Source organism: Phocoena phocoena, chromosome 17 (assembly GCF_963924675.1).
Source record: "Phocoena phocoena chromosome 17, mPhoPho1.1, whole genome shotgun sequence".
In the NCBI taxonomy this organism is placed as follows: Eukaryota; Metazoa; Chordata; class Mammalia; order Artiodactyla; family Phocoenidae; genus Phocoena; species Phocoena phocoena.
In genome coordinates, this window is record NC_089235.1 from 12,791,467 (window position 1) to 12,814,255 (window position 22,789).

Consider the following 22,789-nt stretch of genomic DNA (forward strand, 5'->3'; position numbering starts at 1 on the left):
ATCTTTAATTTTATATTTAAATCACTTTTCTCTTAATGCTCAAAAGATTGTTTCCTAATACTACTAACAAATTATCTGTTTGATTTAACCTACAAATATACTTACTATATTGTAATGTAAGTCCAATTGGATCTGCAATTTTTATTAATACTATTTTTGTGTTCTTATTAGATTAATATACTGCTGAAGTTAACACATTTACCTCCTCTGCCAAGTTATACTCTTGATCTTTGTGAGTTTCCGCTTGATTATACATCTCAAAGATTTTATATGATGCAAGGAATTGTGATTGCAATGACAACTGTAACCAAGTATACACAAGGTGCAAGATTTCTTTGTTCAGATGAAGCATGCCCTCTTTCAAAAGGTAAATATTAAAATGTAAAATCAAAGCAATTTATTGTTTAATCTTAAATCATGTTTACAATTAGTTAAAAAACATTCACAGCATAGAAAGAATGGCGTAAAATTAGGTGTCTCCTAATGTTTACAAGTCTGCTTTGCGTAATCTTGAAATTCGTTCTTTCTTCCACACCTCTCCCTATAATTTAACAGATGCTCTTGTGTTGCTGAAGTACTTGTTTTTCTCACGCGCTGTTTCATGACTGTTCATGCTGTTCCCTCTCCATGTAATGTCCTCTCTCAACCCTTTGGCTTAACTTCCAGGACATCTTTTCCATTCATCCCCACCTCTTATTGGGTTGGATGCCTCTCCTCTCTTCTCTCTGAACACTTTGTATATGAATACTGCATATTGAAATTATCTGTTTCTTATTGCCACCTATTGAAATTGTGTGCTTAAGTATCCATATCACCAGTGCCTGGCAAGAAATAGCCATGCAATAAATGTTAATTGAACTGCTATGAACCCACATGCAAAACTGGTTTAATTGTATGTTGAATTAGATTCATTTTAAAGGATTGAAAATGGAAAGCTAAATCTGAAGGCAAATTTAGCTTAACTGTTTTCTTTCAGGATTTCAGTATATAAGAGTGCATGTACCTGGTGCTACAGAGTCTGCAACGATAAGAAATGATTTTTTGTGTAATCTATGTTCATCTTCACTTCAAGAAGACAGAAAATTTAGAGTACTTGGTGGTAAAAAATGCATTTACGTTTTACAATTACAATTTTTAAAATAATGTCTGATATTTTAATGTGGAAATTAAATATATATTCTAATAACTGATTCTTTTTTACTATTTGCCTTAAGATAAACAGATAGTTGAAATAATTACCACAAAGGCACTTCGTGCTTTTCAAGGATATTCTAACAACCAGCCATTTAGGTTTCAATCTCTCACAGTCTTCCTCAGAGGTAAGTTCTATTTGCACTAAAATATATAAACTATATAACTGACTTGTTTATGCTTATATATTAAAAATGGTACTTCAAAAGCTTGAAAATAATAGGTCTTCTCTTTCTTGAGTATTTTAAAGAGTCATATTTAGCTAATGTAGCAATTATTCATTCAGTCATACAACATTCACTTAAGATATTAGCACCTGCTATGTCTCAAGCACTATGCTAAGTCTCAGGGTCACAGTTATTTACAGTAATAATCTCCCATTATTGTATGTGTATGTATTATATAAATATTGGAGTTATTGTTTTAAACTATAAGCTTCAGGAGGGTAGGGACTTGGGTTTTTTACTGCACATAGTAAAAACTCAATAAATGTTTGTTAAATAAATGAATGAGCATTGACATATGATTAACTGTTGAGAACTGCATGGGTAAAGACCTGTGAGTAGACAGATTCTGCCATAAAGGAGGAAATCATTATCAGTATCAATCACCCATGGAAGAGTGAGTCATTGTTGAGAAGCCAGAACTGTGAAAATGAGGATAGGGTTCAGTCTCTTTTCTTGGGCTAAAATTGGAAGAATTAAACTTTTCGTAAAGAGAGATCTTGAATGTCAACGATGTGTAGGAGACTCAAGGGTTAGAAAGCAGAGACTCAAACAAGAAGTCTTTTCACCATGGCCTGGCAAGGACAAGGCAGGCGTGTAAGCCCAGACGATAATAGGTAATTTTTAATATCAATTACTATGTGCCAGGCACTTTTACATATATTAACTCATTTAGTCACAGCAACTCTTTCAAGTAGGTTCTATTGTTATCTCCATTTTACAATGTAGAAATGGACACACAGAGAAGTTAAGTAACTTTTCCAAGGTTACACAGCTAGTACATGGCACAGCCATGATTCAAACTCAGGCATTCTAGCTTCAAAGTCTATGATTTTAACTACTTAATTCTATTATATACAAACCATACATTACAATATAGAAATTTAAGTGACTATCCAACTTATATTTTAGTAGAAAACCCTTTCTTCTAATAAACTCTTAATAGAACCCAAATACATTTTTAAAAGTTAAATTAATAAAAGCAGGCCTTTGGGGGTTTTCAGCAGAGATACCCAGACTTCCCAGCCTCCTAGCCTTCCTCTTGACCCTTTCTTGACTTCATGACACATCCACGATTCCAAGGAACACTTGAAAAATGATTTGCTTTAATTTTCTCCTTGTAATTCATACTGTATCCTTCATGGGTTTTTTGGGGGGTGGGACAGGGGGAATGTTTGTTTATTTGGTTTGGGGTTTTTATTTTCTCAAATCTTGGGGCTGATTCTTCCCATCTAGTTCTACAGGGTATATCAATATGCTCTCTGGCTCTAAAAGAGACAGAGAGACAGAGAAAGAAACAGAGAGGAGGAAAGAAATGGACATCAGTGTTTGATCACAGAGGGAAGTTAATCCTTGTAAGCCTTTCTTGTAAGCCTTTCTTTCATAGTTTTACAACCATCCAAATTCTAACTGTATAATGGAGGATCAAGATTTTTAGCGTATGTTTTTTAGAATAAATTTTGAACTTGTGCAAAAGCTTTGCTCAGTCTGTAGAGGTGAGAGAGGAACCTAGTAAATTGTCTTTTGGGTAGACTTTATTTATTTTGATTCAAAAGAGTTTATTTGTATTACAAATGGATACATTTTCATTGATGGTGTTTGTTTTTCTTTTTTTTTTAATTAATTTTTGTTGGAGCATAGTTGCTTTACAATGTTTTGTTAGTTTCTACTGCACAGCAAAATGAATCAGCTATACATATACATGTATCCCCTCTTTTTTGGATTTCCTTCCCACTTAGGTCACCACAGTGCATTAAGTAGAGTTCCCTGTGCTGGGTAGACTTTAGACATGGGCAGACCCAGATGGGAATTTCAGTTCTGCTACTTAACTACTTAGCCTGGTGCAAATCACTTAACCTCTCAGTTTCTTCATATATAAAGTGGGGATAACAATATCTGTCTTATAGTTTACAATTAGATAATGTGTATAAAAGTGACTTGCCTATATTATAGACTGTGAATAATACTTTTTAAAATGATTTTCTTCCCAAATAAAATTATTACTTATAAGGTCATTTTTATTAACATCTCTTGTCATTTAATGGAAAGATGTTTCATTTTAAACACAATAATCTTGTTTTGCCTTTTGACTATTATAGGAGACTATCTAGTTGCTATGTCACATGCTTCTTGAAGTTAATTCATCACCTATAAGTATCAAAATTTATCAGCAACAAAATTTTCTCAATTTATATTATTAATGCCACTCAATATGCATAGTATACTAAACAAAAGTAACTACTTAGCAACTAACTGAACTACTAAATTGTTGCTGGTTTTATTTGTTTTTAATTTTTAATTTTATATTGGAGTATAGTTGATTAACAATGTTGTGATAGTTGCAGGTGTACAGCAAAGTGATTCTGCTATACATACACATGTATCTATTCTTTTTCAAATTCTTTTCCCATTTAGGTTGTTACATAGTATTAAGCAGAGTTCCCTGTGTTGTACAGTAGGTCCTTGTTGGTTATCCATTTTAAATACAGCAGTGTGTACATGTCAATCCCACACTCCCTAACTATCCCTTCTCCCCCCACGTCCCCCCTGGTAGCCATAAGTTCGTTCTCTAAGTCTGTGAATCTGTTTCTGTTTTGTAAATAAATTCATTAGTATCATTTCTTTTTAGATTCCACATATAAGCAATATCATATGATAGTTCTCTTTCTCTGTCAGACTTACTTCATTCAGTATGACAATCTCCAGGTCCATCCATGTTGCTGCAAATGGCATTATTTCACTATTTTTAATGGCTGAGTAATATTCCATTGTATATATGTACCACATCTTCTTTATCCATTCCTCTGTCGATGGACATTTAGGTTGCTTCCATGTCTTGGCTATTGTAAACAGTGCTGCAATGAACATTGGAGTGCATGCATCCTTTCAGACCATGTTTCTCTCCAGATATATGCCCAGCAGTGGGATTGCAGGATCATATGGTAGTCCTATTATTAGTTTTTTAGGGAACCTCCATACTGTTCTCCATAGTGGTTGTATCAATTTATATTCCCACCAGCAGTGTAGGAGGGGTCCCTTCTCTCCACACCCTCTCCAGCATTTGTTGTTTGTGGATTTTTTTGATGATAGGCATTCAGACTGGTGTGAGGTGGTATCTCATTGTAGTTTTGATTTGCATTTCTCTAATAATTAGCAATGTTGAACATCTTTTCATGTGCTTCTTGGCCATCTGTATGTCTTCTTTGAAGAAATGTCTGTTTAGGTCTTCTGCACATTTTTTGATTGGGTTGTTTGTTTTGATGATATTAAGCTGCATGAGCTGTTTGTAAATTTTGGAGGCTAATCCCTTGTCAGTCACATCATTTGCAAATATTTTCTCCCATTCTGTGGGTTGTCTTTTCATTTTGTTTATGGTTTCTTTTGCTGTGCAAAAGCTTTTGAGTTTAATTAGGTCCCATTTGTTTATTTTTGTTTTTATTTCCATTACTCTGGGAGATGGATCGAAAAAGATATTGCTGTGATTTATGCCAGAGAGTGTTCTGCCTATGTTCTCCTCTAAGAGTTTTATAGTGTCCAGTCTCACATTTAGGTCTTTAATCCGTTCTGAGTTTATTTTTGTGTATGGTGTTAAAGAATGTTGTAATTTCATTTATGTATATGTAGCTGTCCAGTTTTTCCAGTATCATTTACTGAAGAGACTGTCTTTCCTCCATTGTATAGTCTTATCTCCTTTGTCATAGATTAAGTGACCATAGGTGCATGGGTTTATTTCTGGGCCTTCTATCCTGTTCCATTGATCTATATTTCTATTTTTGTGCCAGTACCATACTGTTTTGATGACTAGAGCTTTGTAGTATAGTCTGAAGTCAGGAAGCCTGATTCCCCCAGCTCTGTTTTTCTTTCTCAAGATTGCTTTGGCTATTTGGGGTCTTCTGTGTCTCCATACAAATTTTAAGATTTTTTTGTTCTAGTTCTGTGAAAAATGCCACTGGTAATTTTATAGGGATTGCATGGAATCTGTAGATTGCCTTGGTTAGTATAGTCACTTTGACAGTATTGATATTAATGCCACTCAATATGCATATTATACTAAACAAAAGTAAATACTTAGCAACTAATTGAACTACTGAATTGTTACTGGTTTTAGATCTTTGAACCATATGATCATGTAAAATTTCGTTTAGTAAATAGTTATTTTCTTTTGTGTTTAACAATTTTAGATGAATTAGTGAATGAAATGAATATAGGAAATGAGTATAAGATTATTGGAATTCCAACCTGTGTAAAAACATCACAAACTGCTCTCTGTATAGAGGCAAATAGTATCACTTTTTTCAATCCAAAAGGTAAGAAAAATGTTAGTATCATATGTTAACAAATATTTAAATTTAAATCCATTTGTTCAGGAAATAAGTATTGGTTGCCTATGTGCTGGACACTCTTCAAAGCACTAGGGATACAGTTGTGATGAGGACAGTCAGGGTTCCTACTCTTAAATCATATGGTAGACAGTCAATAAATCTGTAAACTAATTAATAAGACAATTTTAGATAATAAATGCTGCAAAGGAAATAAAGCAAGATAATGTGAAACCTTGCCCACAGGAAGGACTCCTTTCTTTTGGCTAAACCTTATTTAGATTTTTTTTTTTTTTTGGTGGTACGTAGGCCTCTCACTGCTGTGGCCTCTCCCGTTGCGGAGCACAGGCTCCAGACGCACAGGCTCAGCAGCCATGGCTCACGGGCCCAGCCGCTCCACGGCATGTGGCATCTTCCCGGACCAGGGCACGAACCTGTGTCCCCTGCATCGACAGACGGACTCTCAACCACTGCGCCACCAGGGAAGCCCCTAGATTTTTTTTTTTTTTAAATAATTACCAACAAGAAAAATGTTTTAAGATGCTAAGAGTTAGAGATTAAAGGTTTTTCTATCCAGCCCTTTGTTTTCTAACTAAGTAACTGTTGTGGTCTGAGAAAAAGAGCCGAATAAAATGGCATCCTTTTCCTCAGCTGAGTTTTGAACCAATCGAGAAATAAGACAAAAGAGAAAGGCAGTTGGTCCCCAAAATATCACCCTTATTACTGATAATTTCCTTGCAACCTAATTAAGAATTAAGTAAACAAAAGCGGAGAGCAGACCTGCTCTTAACTTGGCACACAAATATCTAAATATAGGACAGGGTATTTAAATCTTAAATAATGAAGTTAGATTTTTTTTTTCTATTCCCTAGATAACCATCTGCAATAACAGAGGCCCAAGTTGAATTTAAATGCAATGGATTCTAGATACCTCTGCTTATTTTGAAGAGAAAGCTTTATTTATTTATTTATTTATTGGCTGTGATGTGTGGTTTGTGGGGATCTTAGTTCCCCGACCAGGGATTGGGCCCATGCCCCCTGCATTGGAAGCACAGAGTCCTAACCACTGGACAACCAGGGAATTCCTGAGAAAAACTTCTTAAAAGAATAAAAATATTGAAGAAAGAAACTACTAATGAACAATAGGCATTTTAAAGATATTTAAAATATTTTCTGCTGTGAAGTGCTTTAAGATTTACTGATTTGATGGCAGAACATGATATATATGTAGGTGAAGTGTACTTTCTCCTGCTGAACTCCAGAATTAGGCAGATTTAACCACGCAAATGTGGCAAGAGCTACACTAATGTAGCTCCCTCCCTTGGTCCATGGGCATCGATGAGTAGAAGAAATCATTGCCCTGTGATGACAGCCTAAGAGGAAGGAGAAAGGGACTGGGTTACATGTGCGCAGCTGTTTCTCCCAAACTGACCAACTGGATTAAAACACTCATCTCTTTCAGGAGTTGGACAGAATAAGGTAGTGGAGAAGGTCTAGAATGTTACAGTGTATGTTGAAGTAGTAGAGTATAAATCTCCCCTTTTAACAGCAGTAATCAAATATTTCCCATTCTGCTTTTTAGACCTCACTAAAGGTGATAATATTTCAAACATAGATATGTAGAAGCAAACACTGCAGTACAAGAGCCCCATGATCTGGCTTTGCTCACATAGGTCTTAAAAGGAAAAAAATGAGAGATTTGCTTGCAACCCACAGCCAGTCTATGTGGGCACAAAGGTTGACTGCTTCTTCTTACTGCATTCCTTGGGATAGAAATGATAGACCAGAGTGACCTCTGATCATAATTTAATATCATTGTAATAATTTGAATGTGGCATCATTAAAAGAACTGCAATTTGATAATATTTTAGATAAATGGAATTAGATGTCTATAATATCATTTTCTTGTTTTAAAAAACTCTTTTTAACATATATGTAATATTTACTTTCAGTTCCTTCAGGAATTAGCGACAATTTCAGGTATCTCCTCTCTTTGACTTCCAGCTCGTACTGGAAGTTTACAGCAATACTTGCCAATATCTTTGCATCACAAATTGTTCCTCCTGGGACTTACAATTTGCTCAAGCTCTGTTTGTTGATGAGTCTAGTACAGACAAGTGACCGTAACAAGGAACTGGAAGATTGCCTGGATCTTTTAATTATAACAAATGATATTCTACTCGTAGACAGGTAAAATATATGACATTATGAATTGGTCACAGATTTGCATACATCTTTTCCATGAGCATTATTACAAGACAAATATTTGGAATTTATCTGAGCAGTATAAGTATTTAAATAAACTTTTATCAATGAAGTTCAAAACCTTTTAAAACATGAATTGAGAAATGGGATATTTGCTTTCAACATTTTGAGAATCTAACCACTCGAAGTTTCAACTTGTTTCCCCACTCAGACCTTTTTAAATAAATGTCTCCTTTGCAGGCTTCCTTGTCCTCCATTCCCTAGATCACTGTTCTGCTTTTGTACTTTGTTTTCACTTCAAAATAATCTCCCCGCTAGAGCTAACAAGCTGTTTTCTTCTTTTTCTTCAAGATTCCATTCAATAGTATTGATTCACTGTGCCCAAATAAGGCTGTTAAAAGTGCCAAAATTACTGTTTTGGGGGTGTCACTCTAACCTTGGAGTAAGCCTCTACTCAGCATATTGGGGCTCCCCACTAGCAAGTACCCTTTTTAAAAAGTTACTTAAATGTGCAAAAAGCTAGGAATAAGCTTCATATATTAAAATCATATATGCAAATATAAAGCAAAAACAAATTTATAGAATGAATTTTAAATTAAAAAAATAAAATTCAAATTAGCTCTAACTTAATTGGACAGATGATGTTTTGCTAAAATTAAATCACAATGTAAATACAGTGCTAACTGCTACAGATTGCACCAATTTAATCTTACACTAATGAGCATGAGAATATTTGTTTCCTAACAGCCTCACCAACACTGGGTATTATCAAACTTTAAAATTTTGCCATTTGATGGATGGAAAGTGGTATTTTATTTTAATTTGCATTTCTTTAACTAGAAGTAAGTTTTAGCATCATTTAGAATTTGTTAAACACTTTTTATTATTTTTCTATGAACTCCTTGACCATTGTCCATTTTTTAAATTAAGTTGTTTATTTCTTACTGATTTGTGATACCTCTTGTAAATTAAAGGCTTTGTCTCTTTTTCTGTTTGTCATTAATCTTTTCCTGTGGTATTTGGGGCTGTATGAGAGATTTGGTGTTTTGTTTTGTTTTTTAGATAAAATTTACATAAATAAAGTGAAGTAATCAGATCTTAGGTATACAATTCGATGAGTCTTGACAGATGACATACACTCCTATAGCCATCACCTCAATAAGATATGGAACATTTCCATTTTCCTTTACCTTGGAAAGATCCTTCATTCTCTCTTCCAATTAGTTCCTATCTCCACAGGTGATTTCTGTCACCATAGGTTAATCTTCCTGTTCTTGAACTTCGTATAACTAGGATCATACAGTGCACACTCTTTTGGGTCTAGCTTCTTTCGCTTAACATGTTTTTTGTTTTTTGTTTTGTGATACGCGGGCCTCTCACTGTTGTGGCTTCTCCCGTTGCGGAGCACAGGCTCCGGACGCACAGGCTCAGCAGTCATGGCTCACAGGCCCAGCCGCTCCGCGGCATGTGGGATCTTCCCGGACCAGGGCACGAACCGGCGTCCCCTGCATTGGCAGGCGGACTCTCAACCACTGTGCCACCAGGGAAGCCCCGCTTAACATGTTTTTGAGATTGGCCCTGTTGTGTGTATCAGAAGTTCATTGTTTTTATTGATGAGTAGTGTTCCATTATATGAATATACCAGAATTTGTTTATCTGTTCTCCTCGTGATAGACATTTGGGTTTTGCATGTTTTGTTTTGTTTTTTTTTTTCATTATTAAAGCAAAGTCCTAGGACAGGGCATGGCACACAGAAGATGATCAATTGCTATTTGATGAATGAATCAATGAATGGATTTGTGGGGGTTTTTTGGCTGCGTTTTGGGTCTTCATTGCTGCGCGTGGGCTCTCTCTAGTTGCAACGAGCAGGGGCTACTCTTAGTTGCGGTGTGCGGGCTTCTCATTGCAGTGGCCTCTCTTGTTGCAGAGCATGGGCTCCAGTAGTTGTGCCCATGGGCTCAGTAGTTGTGGCTCGCAGGCTCCAGAGTCCAGGCTCAGTAGTTGTGGCGCACGGGCTTAGTTGCTCCAAGACATGTGGGATCTTCCTGGACCAGGGCTTGAACCCATGTGCCCTGCATTGGCAGGCGGATTCTTAACCACTGTGCCACCAGGGAAGCCCTGGGTTTTGCATGTTTTGACTATATAAGTAAGGCTGCTATAAACATCTCTTGTATAAGTCTTTTTGTAGACTTAGGTTTTTATTATCTTGGGTAAATACCTAGGAGTGGAATTATTGTGTCATAAGGTAGGTTTATATAACTTTATAAGAAGCTGCCAAACAGTTTTTTAAAGTGGTTTTACAATTTTACATTCCTAACAATGAGTTAAGGTTCCAGTTGTTTCTATCCTCACCAACATCCAGTGTGGTCAGTCTTTCTCAATTTAGCCATTCTAGTATATGTGAAATAGTGGCTCACTACAGTTCTAAGTTGCATTTCCTTGATGACTACTGATTCAAGCTCTTTTTCATGTGCTTATTAGTTACTCATGTGTCTCCTTTTCTGAAGTGTCAGGTCCTTTGTTCACTTTTAAATGGGGCTCTTCCAGATGCACATCCATGGTCACATATGTATCATGAAATTTTTCTCCCAGTCTAAAGCTTGAGTTATTTTCTTAAAGATATCTTTGATGAGCAGTCCTTTTAGTTTAGGTTATTATTTTCTTTTATGTTTAGTGTTTTCTGGGTTCTGTTTAAGAAATCTTTGTCTACCCCAAGGTCATGAAAATATTCTTTTATGTTTTCTTCTAGAAGTATTTGTTTTTACATTGGTCTTTTTTCTATTACAAGTCAATTTTTGTATGTGATACAAGGTAGGAGCCAAGATTAATATTTTTCCTATGCATTTATCTAATTTTTCCATACCATTTGTTTAAAAGACTTTCCTTTCCCCATTGAATTGCTTTGCTGCCAATGTTGCAAATTAGTTGAACTGGTTATAAACAGTGGTTATAAACTGGTTATAAACAATTTTAGGTGTAAAATTGAACTGGGTATATATCTATTTAAACGTTCTTTTCTGTCATTTTGACCTTTATGTCTATAATTATGCCTCACATTCTTGATTATTGTAGCTCTATATTAAGTTTTGAATCAGGTAGTGCAACTTTATTCTTCATTTTTAAGATTTGTTTGCACTATTTTAGATCGTTTACATTTTCTTATAAAGTTTAGAATCGCTTCCCTGGTGGCGCAGTGGTTGAGAGTCTGCGTGCCGATGCTGGGGACACAGGTTCGTGCCCCGGTCCGGGAAGATCCCACATGCCGCGGAGCAGCTGGACCCATGAGCCATGGCCGCTGAGCCTGCGCGTCCAGAGCCTGTGCTCCACAACGGGAGAGGCCACAACACGTACCGTAAAAAAAAAAAAAAAAGTTTAGAATCTATATGTTAATACCAGCCTCCATCCCCATCACCCCAAAAGGGCCTTTAAGGATTTTGATGGAACTGCATTTAACTTATAAATCAATTTGGGAAGAATTTACATCTTAACAATGTTGAGTCTTCCAATCTGTGAATATGGTATATATCTCCATTTATTTAAATCTTAATTTCTTTCAGCAATGTTTTGTAAAGGTCATGCACATAATTTAAGTTGATTTCTAAGTATTTGGTATTTTTGATGCTATGAAAAATGGTAGTGTTTTATTAATTTTATTTTTCAAATATTTGCTGTGAGTATATAGAGATACAATTGATTTTTGTATTTGGATCTTTTACTCTGTGACCTTGTATTAGTAGTTCAAAAAATTCCTCAGCTGATTCCAATGATTAGCCAAGTTTGAGGCCCATTGTTCTATATAACTAGGTTCTCAGCCTGACTGCATGTTAGAATCATCTGGGATAATATTTTTAAAAAATTTATGGGGCTTCCCTGGTGGCGCAGTGGTTAAGAATCCACCTGCCAATGCAGGGGACACGGGTTCGAGCCCTGGCCTAGGAAGATCCCACATGCCGTGGAACAACATAGCCTGTGCGCCACAACTACTGAGCCTGCGAGCCACAACTACTGAGCCCGCGGTTCGCAACAAGAGAAGCCATGACAGTGAGAAGCCCATGCACCACAACGAAGCGTGGCCCCCACTCACCGCACCTAGAGAAAGCCCGTGCGCAGCAACGAAGACCCAACACAGCCAAAAATAAATAAATTTATTTAAAAAAAAATTATGACTGTGGCTCACCCCTAGAGATTCTAATTTACATCGTTTGGGATGGGGCTTGGCATTAGAATTTTTAAAAAACCCCAGGCAATTTTTTTTTGTTAAAAAGTATAATTGACATGCAGTATCATGTTCGTGTACATCATAGTGATTCAATATTTATATACATTTCAAAATGGTCACCACAATAAGTCTAGTTACCATCTGTCACCATACAAAGTTATTACAATATTATTGACCATATTCTCTATGCTGTACCTTACATCCTCGTGACATTTATTTTATAACTAGAAGTTTGTACCTCTTAATCCCTTTTACTTATTTCACTTTCCCAATCCCCCTCCCCTCTGGCAACAACAAGTTTGTTTTCTATATCTATTCTGTCTTGTTTTGTTTGTTCATTTTTTTTTTTTAGATTCCACATATAAGTGAAATCATATATAACAATTATCTTTTTCTATCTGACTTACTTAGCATAATACCCTCTAGGCCCATCCATGTTGTCACAAATGTCAAGATTTCATACTTTTTATTGCTGAATAATATTCCATTATATATATACCACATCTTCTTTATCAGTTTATCTATTCATAGACACTTAGCTTGTTTCCATATCTTGGCTATTGTAAATAATGCTGCAGTGAACATAGGGGAGCATATATCTTTTCTAATTAGTGTTTTTGTTTTCTTTGGATTAATACCCAGGAATGGGATTGCTGGATCATATGGTAACTCTATTTTTAGTTTTTTGAGGAACCTCCTTACTGTTTTCCACAGTGGCTGCAACAATTTACATTCCCACCAACAGTGTATAAGTAGTCCCTTTTCTCCACATTCTTGCCAACGCTTGGGTTGCTTTTGTTGTTTTTTTTTTGTGTTTTTGATAACAGCCATTCTGACAGGTGTGATGTGATATCTCATCATGGTGTTGATTTGCATTCCCCTGATGAGTAGTGATTTGACCGTCTTTTCATGTGCCTGTTGGTTCCCCAGGTAATTTTAATGTGAGCTAGGGTTGAGAACCACTGCTCTATAGGCTTGCACATTTTCTTTCTAAATCTTACTCACCCATATTGTATATCTTCAAATTAGCATCTAAATTCTTTGGAATGACACATACACTAGACATTTTATAGCATCTACCTATCCACATTTAAGAGATACTGCTTCACCCTCTTTGTACCATGTCTCTACTCATCATAGTAGATTGCACCAGCAAGCTATGATTTCTGTGGCAAGGATTTAAAAGCTAAGCTAAGATAATCATATTCCTTTCTTATAATTTAAATTTGAGAAATGAAGAGGTTGAGGCAATTGGCAAAGAGATTAGAAAGCAAAAGGATGTATCAAGAGTTATCTTGATACATAGGTAACAAGGGTAGTCATGATGAACTACTGGCAAGCCTAAATGCAAAAATTTTGAATAAACGAAAGAAAGCAATTCATAAAAAAAGGAAGTCCCCGTTCAAATGTCATTTCTCTATAGCTTTCTCTGACTTCAATCCAGGAGGAAATAATGATCTTTTATGGATGTCCTCATGACATTATTTTAGTACTTATCACATCGTGTTTTAGTTTTTTGTTTACATCTCTCTAGGCTGTGAGCTTTCCAAGTTAAGGACCAAATCTCATATATATATATTGTTAATAACCTGAGACAATACATAGCAAAGACAAATTCTTTTTTTTTTAATTAATTAATTATTTTTTGCTGCATTGGGTCTTCGTTGCTGTGTGTTGGCTTTCTCTAGTTGCAGCAAGCAAGGGCTACTCTTCGTTGCGGTGCATGGGCTTCTCATTGCGGTGGCTTCTCTTGTTGTGGAGCACAGGCTCTAGGCGTGTGGGCTTCAGTAGTTGTGGCATGCAGGCTCAGTAGTTGTGGCTCACAGGCTCTAGAGCACAGGATCAGTAGTTGTGGCACACAGGCTTAGTTGCTCCGCGGCATGTGGGATCCTCCCGGATCAGGGCTTGAACCCGTGTCCCCTGTATTGGCAGGAGGATTCTTAACCACTTCACCACCAGGGAAGTCCTACATGTACGTTTTTATCCACAGCACTAGTGCTCAATAGACATTGAATCAAATTAAATCTAATTGTATAGCTATTATACATTATGACTTCTGAAAATCAAATATTAAATAAGTAATATTTGTAATGAATAAGTAATGAATAATTTATTTTTTCCCTTAGGCTTTTGAATTTTAGTATAAACCTTGTGCCCCGTGGTATACGTCATCCAGTCTCTACTGAAATTTTCCCTACTCTATCCAGGAATAAGTATGGAACTGGAGCAGTTAGCATTCAAGGTGGCAGTGCTTTGCTAGCTAAAGGTGGTATCTGCTTTATAGGAGACTTGGCTTCACACAAAAAAGATAAACTTGAACAGCTTCAATCAGGTACACAGTATTTTTTCAAATTAATTTTCACCTGTTTAACTTATAGTCTTATCAGTGTCAAGGGGTTACTTAACAATTAAGATTGTATTGTACATGTTTTAGGAATAGAGAAATTATATTAAATGACATTTCTCATTTTACCTTTATAAATAAAAACAGAGGAATTTAACGTGCAAATGCATTGTTTTAGGCTTTGCGCTCAGTTGTGCTAACACATGAGTTTGTATTAGGCCAGATTTATTTCCTTTTCTTGTCTTATTGCATTAGCTAGGACTTCCAATATGATGTTGAAAAACAGTGGTGAGAAGGAACATCCTGATCTTGTCTTGCTCCTGATCTTAACAGGAAAGTTTCACATTTCTCACCATTGAGTATGATGTTGGCTGTAGGTTTTTTGTAGAAGTTCTCTTGCAAGTTGAAGGAATTTCACTCTAATCTTAATCTACTAAGAGTTTTTTAATAATGCATTGGTGCTGAATTTTATCAAGTGCTTTTTCTACACCTATTGATATGATAATGTGATTTTTCAATCACATATTGAAAAATATGATATGCCTGTTGATAAATGAATGCCTGTTGATATTATGGATTACATTAATTGATTTTCAAATGTTGAACCAGCTTTGCATACCTAACATAAACCCTACCTGGCTGTGGTGTATAATTCTTTTTATACATTGTTGGACTTGATTTGCTGTTATTTTGTTGAGGATTTTTGCCTGTATATTCACAAGAGATATTGGTCTGTAGTTTTCCTATAATATCTTTTGTCTGGTTTTAGTATTAGGATAATGCTGCTTGGGCCAGATTATAACTAACAAGGATATGGACAGATAAGTATCGGACCAAGAGAAGTTAGGGCCTTACACTCTTAGCATACCGGCAAGAATGTGCAGCAATACTCAGGGCACATAGCATATTGCCTCTCCCTACAAGAGAATGCAGAGATAGACCCACACTAGTATGCTTACTTGATTTGTTTTTAATTTATGTATTTAATTTATTTATTTTTGGCTGTGTTGGGTCTTTGTTGCTGTGCGTGGGCTTTTTCTTGTAGCAGTGAGCAGGGGCTACTCTTTGTTGCAGTGCGAAGCCTTCTTATTGTGGTGGCTTCTCTCGTTGCGGAGCACAGGTTCTAGGTGTGCGGGCTCAGTAGTTGTGGCTCGTGGGCTCTAGAGCACAGGCTCAGTAGTTATGGCTTGCGGACTCTAGAGTGCAGGCTCAGTTGCGGCGCACGGGCTTAGTTGCTCTGCGGCATGTGGGATCTTGCCGGACCAGGGCCCAAAGCCGTGTCTCCTGCATTGGCAGGCGGATTCTTAACCACTGCGCCACCAGGGAAGCCCTGCTTACTTGATTTTTGACCACAGCATCAAAGCAAGAAAACAGACAAAGGAAAGTTTTTTCAACAAATGATAGTGGAACATCTGGCTATATATATGGAAAAAATTAATATTGGCTCATACCTCACAACTGTATACAATAATTAATTAAAGATGGATCATAAACCTAAATGTAAAAGCTAAAATTATATAGCTACTAGAAGAAAACATGGGAAGTCTTCATGACCTTAGGGTAGGCAAAGATTTTTTAGACAAAACCCAGAAAGCAATAAACAGAAAATAATTGATGAGTTGGACTTCATCAAAACTAAAAAGTTATACACATCAAAAAAGCCATTTAAAAAGTGAATAGGCAAGCAAAGAAAAAGAAAATAATTGCAATACATATATTTGACATAGGACATACACCTAGAACATAGAAACAATTCTAACAAGTCAGTAATTTGAAAAACAAAGAACCAGACAGCCTACAGAATGGGAGAAAATATTTGCAAAGGATGTGACTGACAAGGCTTAATCTCCAAAATATACTACAAACAGCTAATACAACTCAACAAAAAAAAAACAAACAATCCAATCAAAAAATGGGCTGAAGACCTCAATAGACATTTCTCCAAAGAAGACATACAGATGGTCAACAGGCAAATGGAAAGATGCTCAACATCACTAATTATTAGAGAAATGCAAATCAAAACTACAATGAGATACCGCCTCACACCAGTCAGAATGGCCATCATTAAAAAGTCTACAAATAACAAATGCTGGAGAGAGTGTGGAAAAAACGGAACCCTTCTACAGAGTTGGTGGGAATGTAAGTTGGTGCAGCCACTATGGAAAACAGTATGGAGGTTCCTCAAAAAACTAAAAATAGAGTTGCCGTATGATCCAGCAATCCCACTTCTGGGCATATATCCAGACAAAATTATAATTCAAAAAGATATTTGCACCCCTATGTTCATAGCAGCACTGTTCACAATAGCCAAGACATGGAAACAGCCTAAATGTCCCTTGACGGATGTATGGTTAAAGAAGATGTACTTTGTCAATACTACTTAACCATAAAAAAGAATGAAATAATGCCATTTGCAGCAACAGGGATGGACCTAGAGATTGTCATACTAAGGGAAGTAAGGCAGACAGAGAAAGACAAATATCATATGATATCACTTATATGTGGAATCTAAAGTATGATACAAACGAACTTACCTACAAAACAGAAACAGACTCATAGACATAGAGATAAACCATAATGGAAAAGAATATAAAAAAGAATGTATATTTATATATATATATTTCTGTACAGCAGAAATTAACACAACATTGTAAATCAAACATTCTTCAACTTAAAAACACATACACACAAAGGACCCAGCAAAAAAATGGTCTAAAGACTTAGTGACTTCACAAAGGAATGTATACAAAATGACAAATAAGTGCATGAAATAGTGCTTAATATCATTAGTTGGATATTGGGGAAATGAAAAATAAACCACAATGAGATACCACTACTTACACATACTAGCAGGTGCTGCTTCATGGGTGAGGAATAAGTATAGCTCCCCCTAGAAGAGCCTGGCACTTGGTTAAAACTCTACTGTCACCATCTTCAAATTTTAAATGATTTTAGGGCTTCCCTGGTGGCTCAATGGTTAAGAATCCGCCTGCCAATGCAGGGGACACGGGTTCGAGCCCTGGTCCAGGAAGATCCCACATGCCACGTAGCAACTAAGCCCGTGTGTCACAACTACTGAGCCTGCGCTCTAGAGCCCATGAGCCACAACTGCTGAAGCCCGCACGCCTAGAGCCCGTGCTCCGCAACAAGAGAAGCCACCACAGTGAGAAGCCCGTGCACCCCAACGAAGAGTAGCCCCCACTCGCCGCACCTAGAGAAAGCCCGCGCACAGCAATGAAGACCCAGCACAGTCAAAAATAAATAAATAAATAAAATAAATTTTTATAAAAAGAAAATTTTAATGATTTTATCTTTGAAGTTGTTTTGTAAGGAAGACAGTGGAGCTTCAACGTGAGCAGAGGGGATACATCCATGCCTGTGTCCACCATGCCTTGCTGCCCTATTTCAAATAGCATTTGTGATCACTGAGGCTTGTTAACACAATTTGTAATCAGTTTGATTCTTGCTGGACTCTCATGCATTGTGACTACACTGCAATTCAGTGCCCATGTTCCATTTCAAAACATCTTCCGCTGAGTGAGATGGGGAGCTGATAGCCCCAAGGAGGCCAAGCTTTCCATTTGAATCAGACTTGCTTCTGTAATAGGCAGTGGCATTCTAAGAAACACAAATGACGGAGGAACCGCATCATATCCTTTCTTACTTGGCTACTTCCCTGTATTTGCCAACCTCTTACACTGAAAATGATAATATAGGAGGGAAGGGAAAGATAGGGCAACCGTTGTTCCTTTTCCTTTTAGTCCTTCCTTACTCATCAGTAGAGAGTGCTGGTGAAATGTGTGAATATCAAGAAACAAATTAAAAACAGTTTTGTGCAAAATAAAAATATTTCCCCTGTTCTGATAAGAACAAAAATACATAACTGTGTATTAATACTTCCTACAAAATACTAATGATGCTGCATATGAGTTAAATGCTCAAATATTTGTATTTAAGACTGGAATTGTACAATATAAATGGTAAAATTCATGTCAATAATTTAAAATTTTAGTATTAGACTGACAGCTACTTCTATTACATTTTCTGGTAATAGCTTTATTGAAGTATAATTTGCACACCATAAAATTCACCCACCTAAAATGTACAGTTCAGTGGCTTTTTGAATATTCACAGAGTTGTACAACCATCACCACTATCTGTTATACTTTCAGAACATTTTCATTACCCCAAAGGAAACCCTGTACTCATTAGCCGTCACCCCCCATGCCCCCTCTCCCCAGAGTTCCCGGAAACCTAATCTGCTTTCTGTCTCTATGGATTTGCCTATTCTGGACATTTCATATACATGGAATCATACAATTTGTGGTCTTTTATTACTGGCTTCTTTCACTTAGCATAATGTTTTTGAGGTTCATCCATGTTGTAGCATGTATCACTTCATTTTTTAAAAAATATTGATAAAATACACAATGTAAAATTGACCATTTTAACCATTTTCCAATGTACAGTTCAGTGGCATTAAGTACATTCACAATGTTACACAATCATCACCACTATCCATTTCTAGAACTTTTTCATAATCCCCAACAGAAAGTCTATACTCATTAAACAATAACTCTCTATTCCCCCCTATCTCTAGCCCCTGGAAACCTCTATTTGACTTTCTGTCTCTATGAATTTGCCTCTTCACAGAATCTCATTCCTTTTTATGGCTGAATAATATTCCAATATATATAAGAGATTTTATATATATATATATATATATATAATCACTTAAAAAAATCATTCATCTGTTAATGGACCCTTGGGTTGTTTCTACCTTGTGGCTATTATAATGCTGCTATGAACATTGGTGTAAAAGTAAGTGTTTAAGTGCCTGCTTTCAACTCTTTTGCATATACACCTATAAGTGGAATTGCTGGATCATGTGGTAATTCTATGTTTAACTTTATGAGGATCCACCAAACTGCTTTCCACAGTGGCCACACCATTTTACATTCCCACCAGTAATGCACAAGGGTTCTGATCTCTCCACATCACCCCTATTACATTTTATAAGTAATAAAATATTCTTAAAAGAAAAAGCTTTATATAAAAAAAAGCATTTTCCCCTGCTTTTTGAATAAGAGGCCCATATTTTCATTTTACATTGGACCCTACAAATTATGTGGCTGGCCCTGGCTACTAGAATGACAAAAATTAAAAAGACCGACAACAACGGATGTTACCAAGGATGTAGAGAAGTTGGAGTTCTCATATATTGTTGATGAGAGTATAGAATAGTACAACCATTTTGCAAACTGCTCTGGCAGTTTCTATATAGTTAAATATATATTTACCTTATGATCCAAAAGAAAAATAAACATGTATACAAAAAACTCTTATCGTGAACGGAGAGAAGACTAATTTGAGAAATATTTGGGAGATAGCATCGTAGGAATAGAAATGAATCCATAGATTGAATGCTTATAAGGCATAAGGGGAGGATAGAAAGGAGAATGGGATGTTTCCACATTTTTTGTTTGGGTTTTAAGTGGATCAGTGGTGATTCTCCTAATTGTGAGTAATGCACAAGAGCCATTTGAGGAGGAGAAATGATGAATTTGGTTTCTCACATGTTGAATTTGAGATATATTTTCTCCTAGTCACTCCTATTTAGATGGCCCACTTTCTATTATTTTTTTTGGCACATAAAAGAACATTGTTGGGGACTTCCCTGGCAGTCCAGTAGTTAAGACCACGCTCCCAATGCAGGGGGCGTGGGTTCGATCCCTGGGCAAGGAACTAAGGTCCCACATGCCGCATGACACAGCCGAAAAAAACAAAACAAAACAAAAAACTCCCCAGAACATTGTTTAATTTCAGCCTCCCTTGTAAGCCTGCACTACCTGCACTATATGACCATTCTCCTTACTCTCTGCCTATTCCTCCCAATTCACGATTCTAGCTACATGCTTTGGACTGATGATACTCATCGTCAGGGGACACATAAACATTCAAATGTTTTTCTTTCCTTCTTCTTTTTTATGGCAGATCCTCTAATTTAGCCATATCTTGCAAAACAATCAAATTTACTTGTGTTTTTACTATCCAAATTTAGACTGTAAAATTCTGTATAATAATATTTATTAATTTATAGACATATAGACCAAAGTGAACTTAAATAACAAATGGATAATGTCTTTTGACTTAGCTGTGGAAAGTAGAAGCATCACAGTATACATCTCGGGAAAGAAGTTTGGGGATGATATGGATCAGCAAATGACTTTTCCAGTTCAGTGCAGTTTTTGGTCTTTTCTTGATATGGATTCATCTTCAAGAAGAAATGTACAGAAAACCAATACTCTAATTGGTCAGATGGTAAAGTATATGTGTATCTTATTGTTAGAGTGTTAGAGTGGGAATTTAGTCACAGATTTTAATCTTAATGTTTTTATTGTTAATGTTTTATTATTATTTCTGTGCTTAATTTCTATACTTAATTGGGTACTAGAACTAAATAATGACACAGTTGTTTGAAAATTTTCAGTTTTTAGTCATGCAAAGCAGGTGTCTGCTCACTAGAAATTATTATTTGAATAGGTAGTGGGAGAGGCTTTAATGAATAATGTGTAAGAAGATACTCAGTAAAAAGCATTTTAGAAAAATTTATTATCACAAAGTTCCCATGCTATTTGGGAATCACTTTAAATAATAATTAATAATAACAAATAATAAAATAATTATTACAATTATAGTTTCATAATTTAATTAATATTATAATATAATCCTAATAATTTAAATAATAATTCTAAATAATAGTTAATTTGAAGTGTTTATGAAAATGCAAGTGTTTAATATTTGCCTTTTACATTTTTGTTTGATGTAGGATTGCAGTTTGATTCCAGCTAATCTCATAGAGGCATTTGGATTATTGATTAACTGCAATGAGTCATCTCCTTGCCACCCACTTCTTCCTACTGTGCAACATACTTTAAAGAAAGCCATTGATCCTGAAGGGCTGCTTTATGTAGCTTCTAAACAGTTCACAACTGAAGATTTTGAAAAGGTAAAAGTATGTGCTAATGTTTCTCAATGTAAATAAAACTCCCTTTGAACATTTAATTTTCCTTATTTAGAATTTTTTTATTCTAATTTGCTTCCAGCTTTTAAGCATTTTAAGGACATTGTATAGAAAAAATTTAGGTTTATAATTAAACTAGAAACGGTAAGGACATAGGGACTTCCCTGGCCGTCCAGTGGGTAAGACTCCATGCTCCCAGTGCAGGGGGCCCGGGTTCGACCCCTGGTCGGGGAATTAGATCCCACATGCATGCTGCAACTAAGACCCAGTGCAACCAAAATAAATAAATAAATAAATAATTTTAAAAAACTATAAGGACATAGATATTAAAACATTGAGTTTATTCTTTGAACCACTGAGCGAATCACCATAGCTTAAAGCATTTCCATGAAAAGATTCAAAATAGAATATTTCTATAAAACATTATGTTGAGAGGTTTTATAAGTATACAGCTTTCTACATTTTACAGACTATTCAAAGGGAAACTTTATATGAATGCCTGCAGAGTTCTGACTATAGGGGATATCTCTCATGACTCACAAACCCATTTATTTTAATGTCCTGACCTGAAAACACGTGTGGTATGTTCAGAGAACCTGAGAGTAGATGATGCAAATTTAGTAATGCTTCTCATAGCTATTAAAGGTAGTCAGGTATTTACAAGTGAAGCCCTTTTAATATTAACTATTCAGAAATCTGTCCACAGTAGAGTTAAAGTATCTGTGTAGGATAGCTAAAAGGCATGGAATGTTGGGAGGTGGGAATCCATGGGTCATTAAATTTTTTGTTCATACCTGCCTTCCTTGTAGCCCAAATTGCATGGATACAAGGTTGAAAGGTGAGGTGGATTTAAAAATGAAATATAAGCATAATTTATTCACATAAATTAGAACAGAAAAAGAATAATATTTATGATAAGGTCTTTTTGTTTGTTTTAGTATATAAAAAAAAGTAGTCTCTAGGAATTGGGATACTAAATAATATAGACACGCTAATGACCTGGAGAAATTTTTGCCCAGTTTTTCCCTGAAAGATAAACAAAAGAAATCTATGGATTTATTAGTCAGGCATTTACTGAATACTTTATATATTTGAGCCTCTTTCTGTTCTTTTATATTCTCTAAGAAATGTACATTTTTCTTCCTTAAATAGTTTATTATTTGAGATATGAAACAATTAGGGACAACTTAAGTGCTAAGCTGGGTGGTGCTGACTATAAGTATTTCATGAATTCAGAAAGAAAGATATCAAGTAGAATGCAAG

The 22,789-nt window shown here is 35.8% G+C and overlaps 1 protein-coding gene across 1 annotated transcript in view; it reads left to right on the forward strand.

Moving 5' to 3' along the window:
- Nucleotides 1-22,789, forward strand: part of MCMDC2 (minichromosome maintenance domain containing 2) — a 36,253-nt gene that overhangs the window by 2,100 nt on the left and 11,364 nt on the right. Inside the window, exons 4-11 of the mRNA XM_065895551.1 lie at nt 172-367; nt 977-1,099; nt 1,215-1,319; nt 5,597-5,722; nt 7,687-7,924; nt 14,285-14,490; nt 20,657-20,823; nt 21,332-21,511. Coding sequence (XP_065751623.1) covers nt 172-367; nt 977-1,099; nt 1,215-1,319; nt 5,597-5,722; nt 7,687-7,924; nt 14,285-14,490; nt 20,657-20,823; nt 21,332-21,511 — 1,341 coding nt within the window. The remainder of the gene's footprint in view (nt 1-171; nt 368-976; nt 1,100-1,214; nt 1,320-5,596; nt 5,723-7,686; nt 7,925-14,284; nt 14,491-20,656; nt 20,824-21,331; nt 21,512-22,789) is intronic.